The 17,268-nt window shown below is 36.8% G+C and overlaps 2 protein-coding genes and 1 pseudogene across 2 annotated transcripts; 1 reads left to right on the forward strand and 2 right to left on the reverse strand.

The window, feature by feature from the left end:
• The first annotated feature begins 1,125 nt into the window (after positions 1-1,125).
• LOC117618066 lies at positions 1,126-2,347 on the forward strand (annotated as a pseudogene).
• A 4,518-nt stretch (positions 2,348-6,865) lies between these two features.
• Positions 6,866-8,982, reverse strand: LOC117618067 (ankyrin repeat-containing protein ITN1-like). The gene is made up of 2 exons (XM_034347695.1): positions 8,653-8,982; positions 6,866-7,477 (listed from the first exon to the last, which is right to left on the reverse strand). Exons 1-2 carry the CDS (start codon positions 8,980-8,982, stop codon positions 6,866-6,868), a joined length of 942 nt encoding a protein of 313 aa, XP_034203586.1.
• A 1,202-nt stretch (positions 8,983-10,184) lies between these two features.
• Positions 10,185-13,085, reverse strand: LOC117618068. Its single transcript, XM_034347696.1, has 4 exons — positions 12,984-13,085; positions 10,949-11,288; positions 10,307-10,758; positions 10,185-10,202 (listed from the first exon to the last, which is right to left on the reverse strand). The coding sequence occupies exons 1-4, from the start codon at positions 13,083-13,085 to the stop codon at positions 10,185-10,187; spliced, it is 912 nt and encodes a 303-aa protein (XP_034203587.1).
• Positions 13,086-17,268: the final 4,183 nt, after the last annotated feature.

Below are 17,268 nucleotides of genomic sequence, written 5' to 3' on the forward strand. Positions count from 1 at the left end.
AGGATTGATGGGTATCTAGGTGGGCTGCTTGCATTATCAGTCCCATTTTCATATATTCTTCTTGCATTGGTTTTTCATCAAAATACACCATTTTCCAAGGCCCCTTCTCACCCATATTTCTTCTCCCGCCACTAATTTATTCCCAGCCCCCACCAATCATTTAAACATGGCTTTAGCTACACAGCCCACCACCAACCTCCTCCAAAATCCCTTCCTTGGCCTTTATAGGTTACGAATGGATGGGTTGTTACCGGATTCTTTTTCCATATATGGTGTTTTGCAGTTCAAATGGATATTGGGAGGAAGCTTTAGAAATTTTTCATAGTTGAGACTGAACCTCCGACCAAATTGGGAGGGGGGAGGAATCGGGCTGGAGATAGAGAGATATGATTTGATATTTTCTTTTAAAAAAATTTGTGCGAAAATACATTTTTGCCCATGCCAAGTAGGACTTGTCAATGCCATGTCATCATTTTTAACATAAAATTTGATAGAGATGACGGCAAGGACGGTTTCTGTAACTGGAGGCATAATTAAAGTACGACGGTAATAATTTATCAATGTGAGGGACGAAAAGTAAAGTTGAAGTATAGTCCAGGGACCATTGCTATAATTTTGCCAAACTCATTTCATCTACTCAAGTTATGAAGAATTTAAATCAAAATAATTTGTTTGGCTTTGAAGTAAGCTTATTTATGGATACTATAATAATTATTTTTTATTATAGAGAAATAGTACCAATAAGGTCACCAAATTTAGAAAAGATACACAACTTTCCAAGTGTTGCAACAAAATTGTTGAATTTCAAAAATGTTTATAGAATGGAAAATTCCTCGAATGGAAATAGTATTAATAATGTCACCAAAATTTAAATGGAGTGAATTATATTATGGGATTTAAAACCTCTACATTTAGATGTACATTTTTTCTGCATTTCACTTAATTTTAGTCATGGTAATAATCTACGCATTTTCGCGAGCCCCTTTTCTAAGCTGTAAAACCTAACCTATTGCTTTGCATCATGCTCATACATATACATAAGACTGCCAGTTTCTTCCACCCACAATATCACTTCATATCATATAGTTTTTTATTTTTCAACACATCCAAAATCTCTGCTTTTAAATGGAGAAGCAAACAGCCATAGCCTCTTCTTGTCTCTTCCTTTTATACATCGCCACGTTTACAGGTTAGTGCTACAAAAAACAGATATACATGTTCTTGATAATCATATATTAATTGTAGCCACAAATTATTATTTAGACAAAGAAAAATGTATTTATATTGTCATATTTACTCTTTGTCCCTTTTTGCATTTGATATGTAGCGGCAGAAGTTCTTGAAGCACGTCATCACCATCATCGTCATAGTCATCATGGTTCTGTGAAGCTTTTCGTTTTCGGACTCATATGCTGATATTGGAAATATCGGAAAATTTGTATCTGTTTCATGGAAGGAACCTTATGGCATCCGAGAAAGCCAGCTGGTCGATTTTCAGATAGTCTCGTACTCACTGATTATATAAGTTCCTTTTCTCTCTCTTAAGAGTATTTTCCTGAGTCCAAAAATATATATTAGATTATGAGTGTATGTTTGCCTTGTAGTTGAATTTTACTTTTTCTAGTATGTTTGCATGTGAAATATTTGACAAGAAATTATTCTTCATATATTATTTAAGCATGGACAATTCAAATATACATTATATAAATATTTTTAGGTCTATTTGTTTGAGAAAAAAAATACACAAAAACGAATTTAGACAAGAAAATTAAATATATATCTTTGGATTTACATATTTCCCTATTGGAGTAAAAACCACATTTATACCCTCCGGAGGATGTTAAAGAGGATGTTAAATCATAAATATACCCCTAACTGTGGATGCTCTTACTACTATATTGGGATTTTGAGTGCATGATTTTGTCTATATTTTAATTTTTAATTGCATTATTATTTGTTTAACCAAATTCTAAAAACAAAAAGAAAACAAGAAAAAAACCAGTATTTTATTTTATTTTATTTTTGTGAAATGCCTCTCTGAGATGTTGCAATATATTGCAGCTTCCTTTTTGGGCATAAGATCTCCAGTGCCTTACACATTGAGAAAATTTGTGAAGAAATCAAAACAGGGTCTGGGATGAACTTTGCATACGGAGGGACAGGTGTTTTTGATACAGTGTTTGGTGGACCAAACTTGACCACCCAAATCGACTTTTTCCAACAGCTGCTTGAACAAAAACTCTATAGTACCAAAAACGACGTCGTTAACTCGTCCATTGCTCTCGTATCAGTTGCGGGTAACGACTACGCTGCTTATCTTGGCAACCACACTGAGGTAAGTGGTTAAGCTAACTCTATCTGTTTGTTGACATGCATGCAATGTAGGCAAGTCGGAAAGCCTTTTTTTTCTTTTCTTTTTCTTTAATAATTTAAGTGAGACGTGTATAACACATGATTTTCTTTAATAGATTCTATAACAGAGTTAACATATGGAGTTAAATCATGGATTTACAAAAATTGAGATGACATCTCTTAAGTTTTTCTCTAACGTAAGAAAATAAAAAATAATGTATGAGTTCATGTGACATTTCTAAAATTTTACTTAACTATTATTGTACTGCACAATTATCATATCTTCAGGATTTTGCAGTGGTCACCAAATTGATTATTAAGCAGCTTCCTTTCTTTCATATCAGAATTGTAGTGAAGTTGCCAAATTGGTTTCAATTTTCCATAACCAGATTTTGCGTCAAAAAATTGAAGAGTTGAACAAGGAGACTAAGAAATCTTCATTTGTAATCTTGGATCTTTATAACGCATCTCTGTCTGCAATTATGCTCCCAAAACACCATCAAGGTAATTAATTAATTAACTCTTTGTAATGAACTGTAATTTTGTCCTTTCTACTGTTATTACTTTCGGATATGTCACATTTAGTCATCACCTTGCTCACCACTTTTCTATTAGAGGTCGGTACCGACTATGTGGATCCTCCTCATCTGTATGTAAGGTGGTCCAAAAATGTGAACTCATGTGTACTACTTGAACTTTTTTCTGGATAGTAGGATATTCGACACTCCAAATTAATCCACTGAAGCCGTATTGTGTTGGGGTGAGCAATGAATACTCATGCGGGAGTGTGTGGATGAGAGTGGAGTAAAGAAGTACATTGTATGCGATAAGCCCAAACTTTCTTTCTTTTGGGACACGCTTCACCCTTCGCAAAATGGCTGGCATGAAGTTTATTCCGCTATAAAATCTTCTCTGCGTCAATTGTATTTGTGATTTATTGTGTAGTTTAAATATTGGCCCTAGAGGGTTGGTTTACCCAATATATCATAATGGTATAAAAGAGACTAATATGTGGTTGGATTTCTTGATAATTTATCAACTTCTTAGCATGAGAGAAGTACTAATTAAGTACAAATAGTATGATTTTAACCTAGCTAAAAAAAAAAGGGATCTATAGAAAACCTTAATTAGCATCCACACTTAATAAATATCCATTCGCATATCTTCTTTGTGTATAAAAAAAAATAAAAAATAAAAACACATTCACAACGAGCTACAGTGACAATCAAAGCCGAACTTGGGTGTGGGCGAGAAGGGCCTTGGCCATGGGCCTCCAATTAAGGGGCCCCAAATTTTTATATATATTATATATATACTATTGTCCAATTTTATTATAATAAAAAAAAAAACATAAACAAAACGCGATTAAATTAGGTTCCTTTGTTTCCTCTTCCCAGAAGATTTCTTCGTTTCCAATGCAGAAGCAGAAACAACATGTGCTTGAGGAAGACGATTCCTCTCCTAGTTAGTTTCTCCATGAAAGAACTCTATTTAATCTAACCTATCTCTTAATAATCCACCACCATATTTTTCTCCATTTTCCCCATCTCTCTTCAATCCACCCATTATTTTCAATTTCTCTTATCCTTTTTTTCTCATATCATATTGTGATCCTAAGAATCAATCTCATACTGAAAAGCTCACAAATTGTCTTTGAGATTGATGGTGACCAAGAGGGGAGGAACATGAGAAATTGAAAAGGTATCATATTTATAATTTTTATATATTATATATTTGTTCCTATCCATCAAACTATTTTTTCAATTTCCAGATTATACATAGACAATGACTTTGCTGTTAAAAGACTTAGACTCTGCTTTATAATTGACCAGATAGGATTATGCGCTATAATTGTTTATCGTAAAATCCTTATTCACGCGCTCTATGCGCTACGTAAAATCATTTTATTTGTTGCTCTTTTTGCAATTGTATACTAAGAGAAGGGTCCTCATTTAGTTTATCGCCCAGGGCCACCCAAAAGTCAGAACCGGTGACAGTGTAATGTACTTTCGAATTCCACATTGTCTTAGTTAAGCTAAAATGAAGTATTTCAACATGTCTTATTAAATAGATTAACTGTTCAGTTATTTGATTTCCATACTAGGTTAATATACAACTAGATTAATATTTTACAATTTACAAGTATTTTAGGGACATATCATGATATATATATATATATACATATTTGCCAAAGTTAAGAGGGGATAGACACACTGCCAATGTATCATAAGAATATGGATATAGCAGTGATTAATATGATGCACGCCTGTTGCGTAGCAAATGATGTGGATTGAAGTCCCGAAAGGACAATCCTTTGACATGTCAATATTGATATTGTGCACGCCTAATGCGTAGCAAATTGTATGGGTTAAAGTCCCAGAAATTAATTGACATGTATGTATTAATCTGTGGCATGCCTGCAGCATGACAGATATATGGGTTCTAAATGTTCCAACTCCCTAAATGGAGATTATCCACGCCCTATTGTAAAATAACGCTCCATTGGAGGTTATAATCCACATTCTCACATAATAAAAGCTCCCTGAAGTGGCTTCGGTACCCAAAAGCAAAGAAATGCTTATAATTGATGCATGCGCATGCACATGAGAATGGTGGGATCATAAATTGATGAATGACAATTTTTGGTTTTGGAGTAGCTACTCAAATCATCAATGGGTTGTGTTGATTGGAACCACGTTCAATTATTAAATGTGGATAATATCATTGGCCAAAATGGAATGAGGCAATTCCATTATAGATGAGAATGAACGTGAAAGAACAAACCCACAATACGAACCCCAAAAGATGTTAATACTGAAAGTTATACTTGGGTGTTCGGAATAAAAGGGAATATACCCACTTTGCATGACAGAATGTTTCTGGCAAAAACAAGGAATGTTGGGTTTTCTCCATATTTACAGATTCAATTGTGCCCCCTTATTGCACATTTACGGAGACCAACATGTTATCTTTAAGGGTTATTAAATGCATAGAGCATATCACCAAAAGTGATTCCTTAAAGATGTATAAATAGCAGGGTTAAAGCTATATAATGTGTCATAAAGTTTAATAGCTTAAACAAAATCTCTGAAAGGATTGCAATTGCATGAAGTAAGTCCCTAAAGGACATGTGCCTGAAGCACAAAACCTGTACTCAATTCTAAATACGCATAAATTTCCTCAGTGAGTACATTAATTATAATATGTTTGCAACATATTAAAACTCCTGAAGAGTTCAAGAAATATTTGTCTCGACTTAAAGATCGAGCATTATGCCAATCAGATTCTTGCTTATACTAAGAAAGTATTGAAGCATTTTTATGAGGATTATCCGTTGGGCACTTTAGGGATTTTCCGGAAGTATATTGGACCGAACATCATATTTTCCAGATAGAGCTCAACTCCATCACCATCATTTTGGGATGGTGTGAGGCATATTTGATGCTATCTCTGCATAACACCATGTACGGGCATATTCTTTTCAAGTGAACTTACAAATAGCCCAGGTTTTGTTGGAAACACGGACTCTGAAAATTTCTATGATTTACATAAAGATAGCTCACTGGAAATATATTTACTTACTTAACTACGAGAATTGTTAATGGCTACATCCTCCACTCAATCTGAAAGATTCTCACTCCAAAAAATAGTCATGAAGACATCAGGGGGAGCATCCAGGAGTATGCTATACTGATTGTTGTACTCTTCTTTCTTCCTTCCATCAGTTTTCTACCTCACTAGGTTTTCTCCAAGCAAGTCTTTAATGATGCAACTGACATATCATTTGTGGTATCCAAGGGGGGAGTGTTGTAAAGTCAACAATATGGATCCCAAAATGGCAAGCCCCACTACCCAATTGATTGAAGAATATTAATGATGCTTGTCTGCCAATTATTCGAGTGATGCCAAATACTTGTGAAGTGAACAGCCACTGTCTTTGGCCTATAAATAGATACCTCCATCAGGAGAAGAGGGTGCCTAGAGAAGAGGAAGAGAAGGAAGAAAGAAGGTGAGTGAGTAGAGAGGAAAGAGAGCAGAGAGAAATTCTCCAAGAGAGAAAATTCAATGAGCCACACATATTGTAAACACTAAAATTGTAGCCCTATTATTTTATATAGTGGAAAAGTCACTGCTGCTGCTCTCCGAGGACGTAGGCATAGCCGAACCTTGTTAAATGCTATGTCTCATCTACTTTCTGTGCAGCTCAATATTCGCACATATTCCAGTTCATTTTATAACATTTAACATTTTATTAATATTTTAGGGGACATATCATGCCTATTGATCTGAGTTGCACTAGGAAGGGGCTGCCAGAACAAAGGTTACAAAATCTAACAACTATGTAATTAATTCCTTCATCCAAACGGAGGGTACATAGCAACACCAACTCAATCACTCAAAAATCACATTAGAAGGGAGAGGAGAGATTTAAAGGTTCTCCTATTCAACAATATCTTCCAAATTGAGGAAATTACATACAAAGTTATACAATTTTTCATATACCATCAAGAATTTATATCCACCGTCTCACTTTCTTGTCAAATATCCCTCCTCCATATGTAGAAATGAAAATCTCAACAAGAACAGGAAATTGCATCCAAATAAATAAGGTGACTGGAACGCTGGAGAGGAAAATGATTGGAATGACAATCCATAGTTTTTCATGAAGCATAAGGAAAAGAGCAGAACAAAAGGCAACCATCATGGAAGCGATGGAAATCAAGAGTGTTGAAAGGCCGATTATCATCTTTGTGGGTAAGGATTTTAGAAAATCGTCTTCTGCATATCGTGATGTAAGGATTCCCAAAAACATCAACACTGAAGTTGTGGAAGAAAAGAGTGATATAGCATCTGAAACTATAAAAACCAAAAACATCTTTTCATCTAAGAACAAGGGAAAGCCTGTTCCTCCATTGTTTCCACCAGGCACCGTGAAGGCTGCAGCAAACATGATGGTAATAGTGAGAGCACCTACAACTGTACAAGAGGTTGCTGCATCTTTCATCCACTTTTCTCCTTCTTCCTTCAATTTATTATGGTTCTGGGTAAATAGTTCATGGGGTCTCATACCCTGTTTATTGAAAGCTCCCACTCCCGAGGGTAAAACTACAAGACTTTTCACCTCCTGCATTTCATTAAACAAATAAACCTCAAGTTCGTTGTGGCTACCAAGTAACTAACTCTAGAATCACTGCTTTTATGGAAGGCAACATAACACATGAAAGAAATACGACAAGGAGCATTGTTGACCACAACGTAATAAAACTTGTCAGGATTTCATTGTTGTTTGCTTGTTTACTACCTATTTTTTATGAAGCAAGTCAAATTTTTCTAGTTACTAAATATTAGTTTGTATGTATCTCACCTCGTGCATTTCATTAAATAAAACCTTTCAATAAGAGAATGCAAAAGACGACAAGCCCCTGAAGAGTTCCGTAAAATTATTAGACATAAACAAACTAAAAAGCAGAGCCACTTGACTGTATCCTCCTGTGCATATCAAATAGAGCCATAGAACCATACCGGCTAAACTCAAACCCTACGCAGCCCAGTAACATCCTTGCCTAGTGGCTCCAAACCCATGTCAAAGCTGATAACTGGAGCCAAATCCTTGTGATAGCTATGGACATGGCCAAAAGACGACGACTGTCACGACGACAACTGATTTCACACCGCAAAACAAAAAATACAAAAAATGGAGAGCTGAGTGGAAGAACTGGGAGGGGGAGTGGAGGAAGGGGAGGGAAGGAGGGAGGCCACCGACCCATAAGAGGGCGGGAACATGGGTTTTCTTTTTTCTTATCCTTAGGGTTTTAGATGAACTCTTAAATTTTCTCTTGTTCGCCTGTTAATAAAATAAACGTGAAAAAGGGTTGGGCCTGCAACTTACTTCATGTTACCTGGAATTTTAACCTGTGTCTCCCAACTTGAAATAAAAGAGCATTTTACCCTTATCAACCATGCCTCACAGTATTTCTTGTTATATGAAATATGTGGGTGTGGTGTCACATTGTTAACCTTTGGATGAATTTTAAAAGAGTACGTGTTTAGAATAAAAACAAGTAGATTGTAGGAGAGAAAAATGTTTTCATGAGTCCGAACTGCCTCCTTCCCAAAATCATTCAGCCAAACCGCAAAAACTTCCCATCCTCTCATCTAGTGTTCCCACCTCACTTTCCATATGGCACCTCAACTACACTAGAAAGCCCTACCAACCCACAACCACTTTTACAACATATCCCACAACTAGCTCTAAATACAATTAATTTACAAGAAAGATATAGAATGAAGATATCTAACCTTGAACCATTGTCTTTCTCTCTGCATTTGCAAGGCTGCACCTGAAATACGATCAAGTTTTTCTGTTGGAGATAGCATCCCTGCAAGATGTAGCATATCATTTCCAGAAGCATCTGCAAATGTTGCAATAAGATTTCTCTGACCAACCCCATATATGAGGCTATATACTTTTTCCTGGCGACACTCAATTGAATACTGAAATATGTTCCTTCCCATTGAATTATTTTCCCACAATATATCCGGATCTACTTTACATAAACGAATAACGAACTCAATAATCCCCCTTTGTACAGCTCGGAATATTGCTGCATAGACAAGGCCATCTTTCATTTCTTGATTATCTAGATGTTTTACCACTTCACACATGTAATCCAAAATATCTAGGGATCGAGCATGGATCAATTTCATTTCACATATGCGGTTGATTCCTAGGTTGATATTGGAAAAAAAATGTTAGAACGAGGTTTTGTAGAAATAAAATAAGTGGATGACAAAACCAATGTACAAAGACACCAATAAACAAAGATGGAAAAGAATGTTTGCATATATACCTAAAAGCTTGCGGAGGCTTGAAGAAGGCCCTTGCGTGAAACCGAAGACTTCAATGCAAATTCAAAAACCATAAGATAAATATGCCTTGTTTATACAAAGTATGAATGTGCTTTGCTATATGATTCACAGATTCTTATTAAGATTTTAGTTCTTGTTTATGAGCATACTAGAACAAATTTCTTTTTGTGGCAAACTATGTCATGATCAACTTCTTATCAAATCGATCGATGTATACAAACAGTTTGAAAAAAAAAAAAAAATTAAATAACCATATAGCTAGGGTTTCAAGATCTAGCAAACCTGAGAAACTGATATTTTGGTTGCCCAGTTTCTCTTCTAGATTTTCAACATTTACGTGAACATCATGGATGGCAGGAGGATGCTGTATGTGTATGCCTATAAAGAAAAGAGAACAAAGCTCAGTCAATATAATAAATAAATATTTTTATTTGGACATGTAAGACAATTTCAATAACTATTATTTTTTGTGATAATAGATGTTAAACAAAGAAGTGGACCATTATGGTAGGGCCCTCCGTGTAATGTGATCGAATGATTGTAATCTTTATTAATGGCGTAGATTAACTGTTAACAAAATATATTAATGGCATTGATGAACTATTAACAAAATATATTAATGGCGTAGATGAACTGTTAGCAAAATAAATATGGGATATAATGAATTTGATAGTAGCGAAGAGAAAAAAGAGTGTATTACTAACCATCATAGATCCACTTTTCCCAGAATTTGAGCGGCGTCCCACTCGGAAATGCAGAAGGGATGCCAGCCAATGCACGTATAGGGGATATTCCCACAACATCTTTAGTAATTACCAATCGTGGGCAACCCTGAAGTAATTCCCACGCAATATCTACTTTAGAGAAAATAGGAACAGTTAAAGTTAAAAGCTTAAGTAATAAATGAGTAAATAATGCAAGGGACTTGTAGCTTATGTGTTTAAGAACAGTTATCCCTGTATCTAATGTCCCGGGTCCCTCTATCCCAATATTGTTTGTATAAAATAAATAAATAAATAAATAATGTGGGTCTGGGTTGGTTGAGAATTTTACCAAATTGTTTGGCTAGTAAACAAAAGCAAACAAGTCCAGCGCCATAAGGGCCATTCTCTGGCATTAGGTCTTGGATCGGAGTGACGGAGTAGAGATAACGAACGATATCCCATAAGTCATTCTTAGCAGCGAAGAGAATTGGTGTCAGACGGTGGGACTCTTCAACAATGCCAAGTAGTTTCTTGTTCTTTGTAACCATGCATTCAACCATTTTGAGATTTAATCTTGCAGCAATATGAAGAGCTGTCCAAGTACCATCTTGCATTTCCAAGTCTTCCGGTGTCATCAACTGAACCAACTCTTCCACAATATGCTCATGTCCGAACTTGGTTGCAATGTGAAGAGCTGTACCTCCTGTTGAATATCTTGCTCTTATTGCATTGGGATCTCGGGTAAGAAATTCCTTCGCTTTACGCCAATCACCAAGCTTAACAGCAGCGAAGAAAGGTTGATACGGATCATGCTTGGCAGGAATTGCAGCATCTGTTGAGTATATATATATGTTGGAACATTAATGCTTCTCTGTTTACCATTGTTATATCAAAATAGCAACTGTAAACTAAAATATATATATATATACACATATATATATATATATATATATTTCTGGTTTAAGTCGAATATTTAGTTCTCGCAGATTTGTTGAGGGTCAAGATTTGAACTGGGGACTTACCTGGTTTTGGCTTGAACTTTTCTGCCAAAGTATCCCAAGCGCGTTTGGCTGAAGTGGCGTTTCTAATGAGGGAAAAAGCTTCCTGCCCGCACGAAATTTGGATTTTATGTAAAGCAGTGGCATTCTTCTTCCTCCAAGCTTTGAACTTATCATCAGCTTCTTCTTCTTCTTCTTCGTTGTCGTCGTCCTCTTCATATTCTTCTTCCACTACATCCCAAAGGTCTTGAGCCAACAAGTAAGTTTTAACCAATACACTCCAATCCACATAGTTACGGCCATTAAGAATTTCCACAACAGCTGCATCTGCGGAGATGGCCCTTGTTGCCGTTCTTAGATGGATCTGACAAAGGGCTTACTTAGGAGAGGCTTTGCAATTTCTGTTTTAATTACTATACCCAATTGAGAGAAGAACCACTTATTAAAGCAATGGGGGTCCGCGAAGGGTGGTGAGGGGATTATGTGATTTACCATTTGCTCGAAATCTGCGCCATATATATATACTGTATACACCCGCTCATTACTGAGTCTTTTTTTATCAGAAGTCTTTTAATTGGTACAGGCCCCTACTGGCTACTGCCACAGCACTGATGGTAAACCTAAAAATGCGTCTAATGGGACCAGTTACAGCTGGTTCGTTTTTGTCTGTGTTCAACTCATTCACACTTGTTTTTGTCCGATCACATTATGAATTGACCAATAAAGTTTGATGAACTCCGGTGATATCGTTTTTTTTTTTTTTTTTGGTCAACCATGAATTAGATTCCAAGTTAAAAGGCAACTGTAAGGAAATACACCGAAAGTAGAAACTGAGACAAACTACAGAAGCTCTTTCATCTGAATCGCTACAATCCAGCAAAAGAAGGAACGGAGAATTTCACTTAGACCCTCTAAAGCTAACTCCACTTAGGACACTTTTTCTCTCTCTTCTTTCACTTTTGGAAAAAGTCAAAACATTTTAAAAAAAAAATAGAAAAACTCCTCAACTTTCAAACCAAAGACATACAAATGTAAAAGATTCATTTGGAAATCCAAAAATAATAAGGGCATTTTTGTCTATTTTGACTTCTTTTTAAAATATTTCTCTCTCCTTTGGCCTTTTCCAAAATATCCCCTTCTTTATCTTTTCTCCTCTATCTTCTTTCCGTTTATTCGATATGCCTTTTTCTTTTAATTATCAGTTTTTTTTTTCACTTTTATTATGCTGGCAACTATTGTAATCTCTCAAAAGTATTTTTTTTCCCACTTTTATTTTTCTCAACTGAATTCATTTTAGGTTTTTTTTTTTTTTTTCCTTTATGAGTCAAAATTTTAAGTCTTTGTGGCCTTTCCAACTCTGGCTTCAATAATCCCCCTACAATCACAATTGTCAATGACAACATTGTTAGATTTTCTTGCTTAAACAGGTGCATTCCCTTATCAGCATTAACTCGCATTGCAATTAACAAATTAAACCAAACCATCATAATTATAAATTAAATTTATAATGAAGTTGGCCATGTGCGCGCACAATTCAACAAAGAGTAATTTATATTAACACATTTGTGGTTTTTAATGTTTTTATATAACTCCTTCAGATCATGAAAACTACGTACACAAATACCATTTCAAGTTTCAAAACTCCATAACAGCAAAAGTACTCTTACGCAAATAGTAATATACACTTGGTATTGCAATACGGTTGAATACCATTTCAATTCTTACACATTATTGCCAAATGGGTCTAGCCGAGTTGGGGTGGCAAAAAAAATTTCTGGTGCAATTCCTTATCACCATTAACTTGCATTGCAATTAACAAATTAAACCAAACCATTATAATTATAAATTCAATTCAATTTACAGGGGCTTACTCAGGAGAGGCTTTGCAATTTCTGTTTTAAACTTGTTAAAACAATGGGGTCCGCGAAGGGTGAGGATTATGTGATTTACCATTTCCATTTGTTGACGTAATTAAACAAATTCAACAAAGAGTAATTTACCCTTGAGGTTTTTATTGTTTTTATATAACTCCTCCATATCATGATAATTACACAAACACCTTTTCAAGTTTCAACACTCCATGAACAGCCAAAACACTCTTATACAAATCGTAATATACCCTTGGTTGAATACGATTGAATACCATCTCAAATCTACACATTATTGCCAAACAGGTCTAGCCAAGTGAATTGCCAAAAAATAGAAAAAATAAAAAAGCCTATTCTAATGGAAAATGACTTTAATTTGGTGACTAATATAGTTTGGGTTTAAACTCCTCTGACATCTTGGTGGTGTGTGTGTGAGAAACCCCCTTCTCATTTAAGTTTCAACAATCCCTTGTACTAAAAAAGGGTTATCTACTGAAAAACACTATAAACTATCATGTTTGACGAAATCTCCACCCTGAACTTGTTTTCTTGCCAATTTAGCCCTCATACTAAATTTTCTTGCCAATTTACTCCCTACCATTAGTTTTTGGCAATTTTCATCCAATCTCTGTTTAAAAAATCACATGTTAGGCACATGCTTCACTACTGAATTAAAATTTGATTTTTTTTTTTCTTTGCTTCTTCAAAGAGCTCAAATTTCTTCTCCTTCCTCTTACTAGGTTTTGGGTTTAGGTGGTGGTTTGAAATTTACATCCTTGTCCTCTTCGTTATAAAGGTTGAGATCGATCTGACGGTGGAGAGATTAGGGTGTAGTGAAGGGTTAGTGGGCTGCGGCGCATAAGATGAGAGAGAGAGAGAGAGAGAGAGAGAGAGAGAGAGAGAGAGGTGTAAATTTTGTATTTTGGATTGATTTGATAAGTGTGATATATGAGAGATTTATACATAGTTGAAAACCCTAGTGGAGATATACAAGGAAACTGAATCAACAATACAAGGAAGGTAAATCAATATTAACATGTGTACAAATATGGAAGGAGGATTCATGCAATGCAAAGGATTCCAATAATGGAAGAAGGGCCTAACGGCCATGAGTTGATTGCGTGATATTCCCCTGAAACTGGACAGCGGACCTCGACGGACGAGTTTTTCAGAGAGCTAGAGATGACGAATTTTGTGAAGACTTTTTGTGACAGGTCAGCAACTTGATCAGTGGAAGGAACAAAATGAACACGATGGCTGCCAAGGGCAACTTTCTCAGGAACAAAATGGTAATCCAATTTAATATGCTGTGTGTGAGCGTGACGAACTGGATTCGTAGTTAGATAGGTGGCATTGATTTTGTCACAGTAGATGAGAGTAGGAAATGTAACTGGGCAGCCAAGCTCATGGAGAAGACAACTAACCTACACGGTTTCGATGCAGGCACGAGCTAAAGAACAGTACTCGGATTCAACACTGGAGCTAGCAACAGTTGGTTGCTTCTTGAAACACCAAGAGATGAGAGTGGTAACCAAAAAGATGAGATAACTGGAGGTAGAGCAATGGGTGTCTAGACAGCCAGTCTAATCAGCATTAGAGTGGGCACGAATAGTCAGTGGTGAAGGAGAGGGATGTATATTCCAACCAGTAGGGAGACCCCTAGCCAGGTTTAAAAGTAGGTGGCAAAATGTATTTATTAAATATAGCCTAGGCATGGTTTATCTTAAAACCAAAATCATAATGCACAACGACATAAAAGAAATATTTCACATACTTCCCATTAAACTGGGAAGTCAAGATAAAACATGGATGCTTATACAACTTTTTAAAACCAAGTTTTTGGATATTCAGTAACATTCTTTTGATAATCGATCCTCGTATGCCAACTACCCATACCACAAATTTATTCAGCTCAAGTTGCACGGTAGTGAGAGTGTCCATTCCATGGCTATACGTCATTGAACTATCCTCACAGCCGCGCGGATTGCAGGACTAGTCGGTCCATATAACCCCCGGCCAGGATTAGGGTATCAAATCCCAAGGTGGTCACTATGCCTCCTTCACTCTCAGATCAACTCAGAACACTGTTAATGAAGCTGATGCTTAAAGTACGATTAAATCCATACAATTGATATGCAAACCAAAAGTAATGTTGAGTTCTCATGCAATCATATTTATTACCTCATACATACAGTAAAATACAAGCCTGGTTTAGTTGTCTCCCTACCTCGAGGCCAATGCTAATGCCTGGTCCCACACACCTTACTTGCCAAGTCGGAAATAAGCTCTTAATGTGCTAGGATTAGGTCAAGTCACATTTTACGAACCCTAAGTCAAAGTACAAACCCTAGTTCTGAACCCTACGTCATTGTCAGGAACTTAATGTGAAAACCCTAAGTCGGGTTATGTGGTAAATACTATCACTACTACGATTTATTATTTGCGCGACGGAAGTTTGCGCGACGAAGGACGTTTCGTCGCGCAATGAGCTCTTTTGCGACGAAAAAAATGTTCCGTCGCGCATAGTTAAGAAAACTGGCGCGACAAATAATTTCGTCGCGGAAAGAGGCTATGCGCGACGTAAATATATTTCGTCGCACAAAAGTGGCAAAGTCTATGTTATGGCGCCAAACTCTTGCGCGACGACAGAGATCGTCGCGCATGACAACATTGCGCGACAATTCCCAGAATTCGTCGCGCAAAGATGGACAGAAACTTGGCGCCTATTATGGCGGTAAAAAAATTTTGCGCGACGAGAGTTTTCGTCTCAAAAGACAACTTAGCGCGACGAAAAAATCAACCGTCGCGTAAGAAAACGAGGGAAACTTATTTTTGGCGCCAATATACAGGTGGGTTTTTGCGCGACGGAAATTTCGTCGTCGCGTAAAGTGTAATAGCGGTGCACTCTTGCGCGACGAAGTAGTTTATTTGCGCGACGAAATGTATACTTTGCGCGACGCCATATTGTATACGCGCGACGGAATTTTGTGCGACGAATAATTTTTTTCGTCGCGCAAAAAAGCAGATGTCGACACGTGATTGCGCGACGGAAATGTTGTTTTGTGCGACGGAAAAGTGGGTTTTCGCGACGGCGTTTTGCGCGACGAATTTTCATCTTCGTCGCGCAAAGTCCTTCTTCTCCATATTTGTGTCTGCCATTGCAGAGGCAGAATGCAAGAATTGCATTCTGCCTCTCTCTCACTCTCCCTCCCTGCTGCTGCTCTGCTGTGAATTCTGTACGTGTATTAGGTATGTATTTTGTGTCGTTAGTTTAAATGTATTAATGTAAATTCGTACTAATGCTATTAATTTTGTTCTCGTTAGGGATATTTGTGATTAGTGATTGGTGGAGAACGATTGAGAAGGTATGTTATTGTAAAAGTTTGTTTGTTATGTTTGTATTTTTTTTTTGAAGTTATATGTTTATAATGTTGTGAAATTGTGCGTGACGTAGCACAATGTGTTGTGATGTACGAAGTTAATTGAAATTAACTTCGTACTTTTATTTTTATGTTTAGTAACACGAAGTTTCCCGTTCGAGATTAGTTGGATTTCGTGCATGGATGCGTAAGGCATGACTGCGGTCCAATTAATTCTTGAATTGTCCCATTATTTGGACAGTTTGGTAATGCATAGTGTTGTCACATAATCTTCGGCTACAGGATTAGGTTTCGATTGTGGAGATTTCGGTGTCATCTCGGTACGTTCTTCGGGTGGTACGTAGGTATTTATACCTATGCCCACTTCAAGAACTGTGTCGAGATGCTGCCGAAATTAATCCACGTCGAAATCTAATCTCATGTAGCCGTAGGTTACGTGACAGGACTATGCATTCCCGAATGGGATAGGGCCCTTACCGGAGGCATAAGGTGACATTATAACTTCGTATGAAGTTGTTGTGATTGTTGTGTCGTGATTGTGGTTTCAGGAATTATGAGCAGAAGGTGGATACAGAACCCGAATAGATGCGCAGACGAATACTTGGATGGAATCGAGGATTTTATTGAGTTTGCACGTAGACACAACCCGGGTGCAACTAGAATCCGTTGTCCTTGTAGGAGGTGTAACAACACGTTGTTTGAGTCAATTGAAAATGTTGGATTTCATTTAGTAAGGAATGGAATGATTGAAACATATAGCATTTGGAACCTTCACGGCAAACAAGTAGACCATGCTTCGTCTTCAAATGCCCCAAGAGTGGACAATGTTGAACCTATTGTGGATCCTAATGATCAAGTCATGGGTATTATACAGGATGCTTTTCCATTCGCATCGACCAACATCAATCAGGAAGGGGAAGATGACGTGCCTACACCAATAGACAGTGCGGAGTTTGAACAGTATGAAAAACTGTTAAAAAATGCCAACCAAGAGTTATACCGGGGTGCGAGAGCTTTTCCGTTCTCACTGCCATTGTGGAGCTAATGCACGGAAAAATAAAGTATCGTATGTCGAACTTGTGTTTCGATTACTTTT

This window comes from Prunus dulcis, chromosome 2 (genome assembly GCF_902201215.1).
Source record: "Prunus dulcis chromosome 2, ALMONDv2, whole genome shotgun sequence".
Lineage (NCBI taxonomy): Eukaryota > Viridiplantae > Streptophyta > Magnoliopsida > Rosales > Rosaceae > Prunus > Prunus dulcis.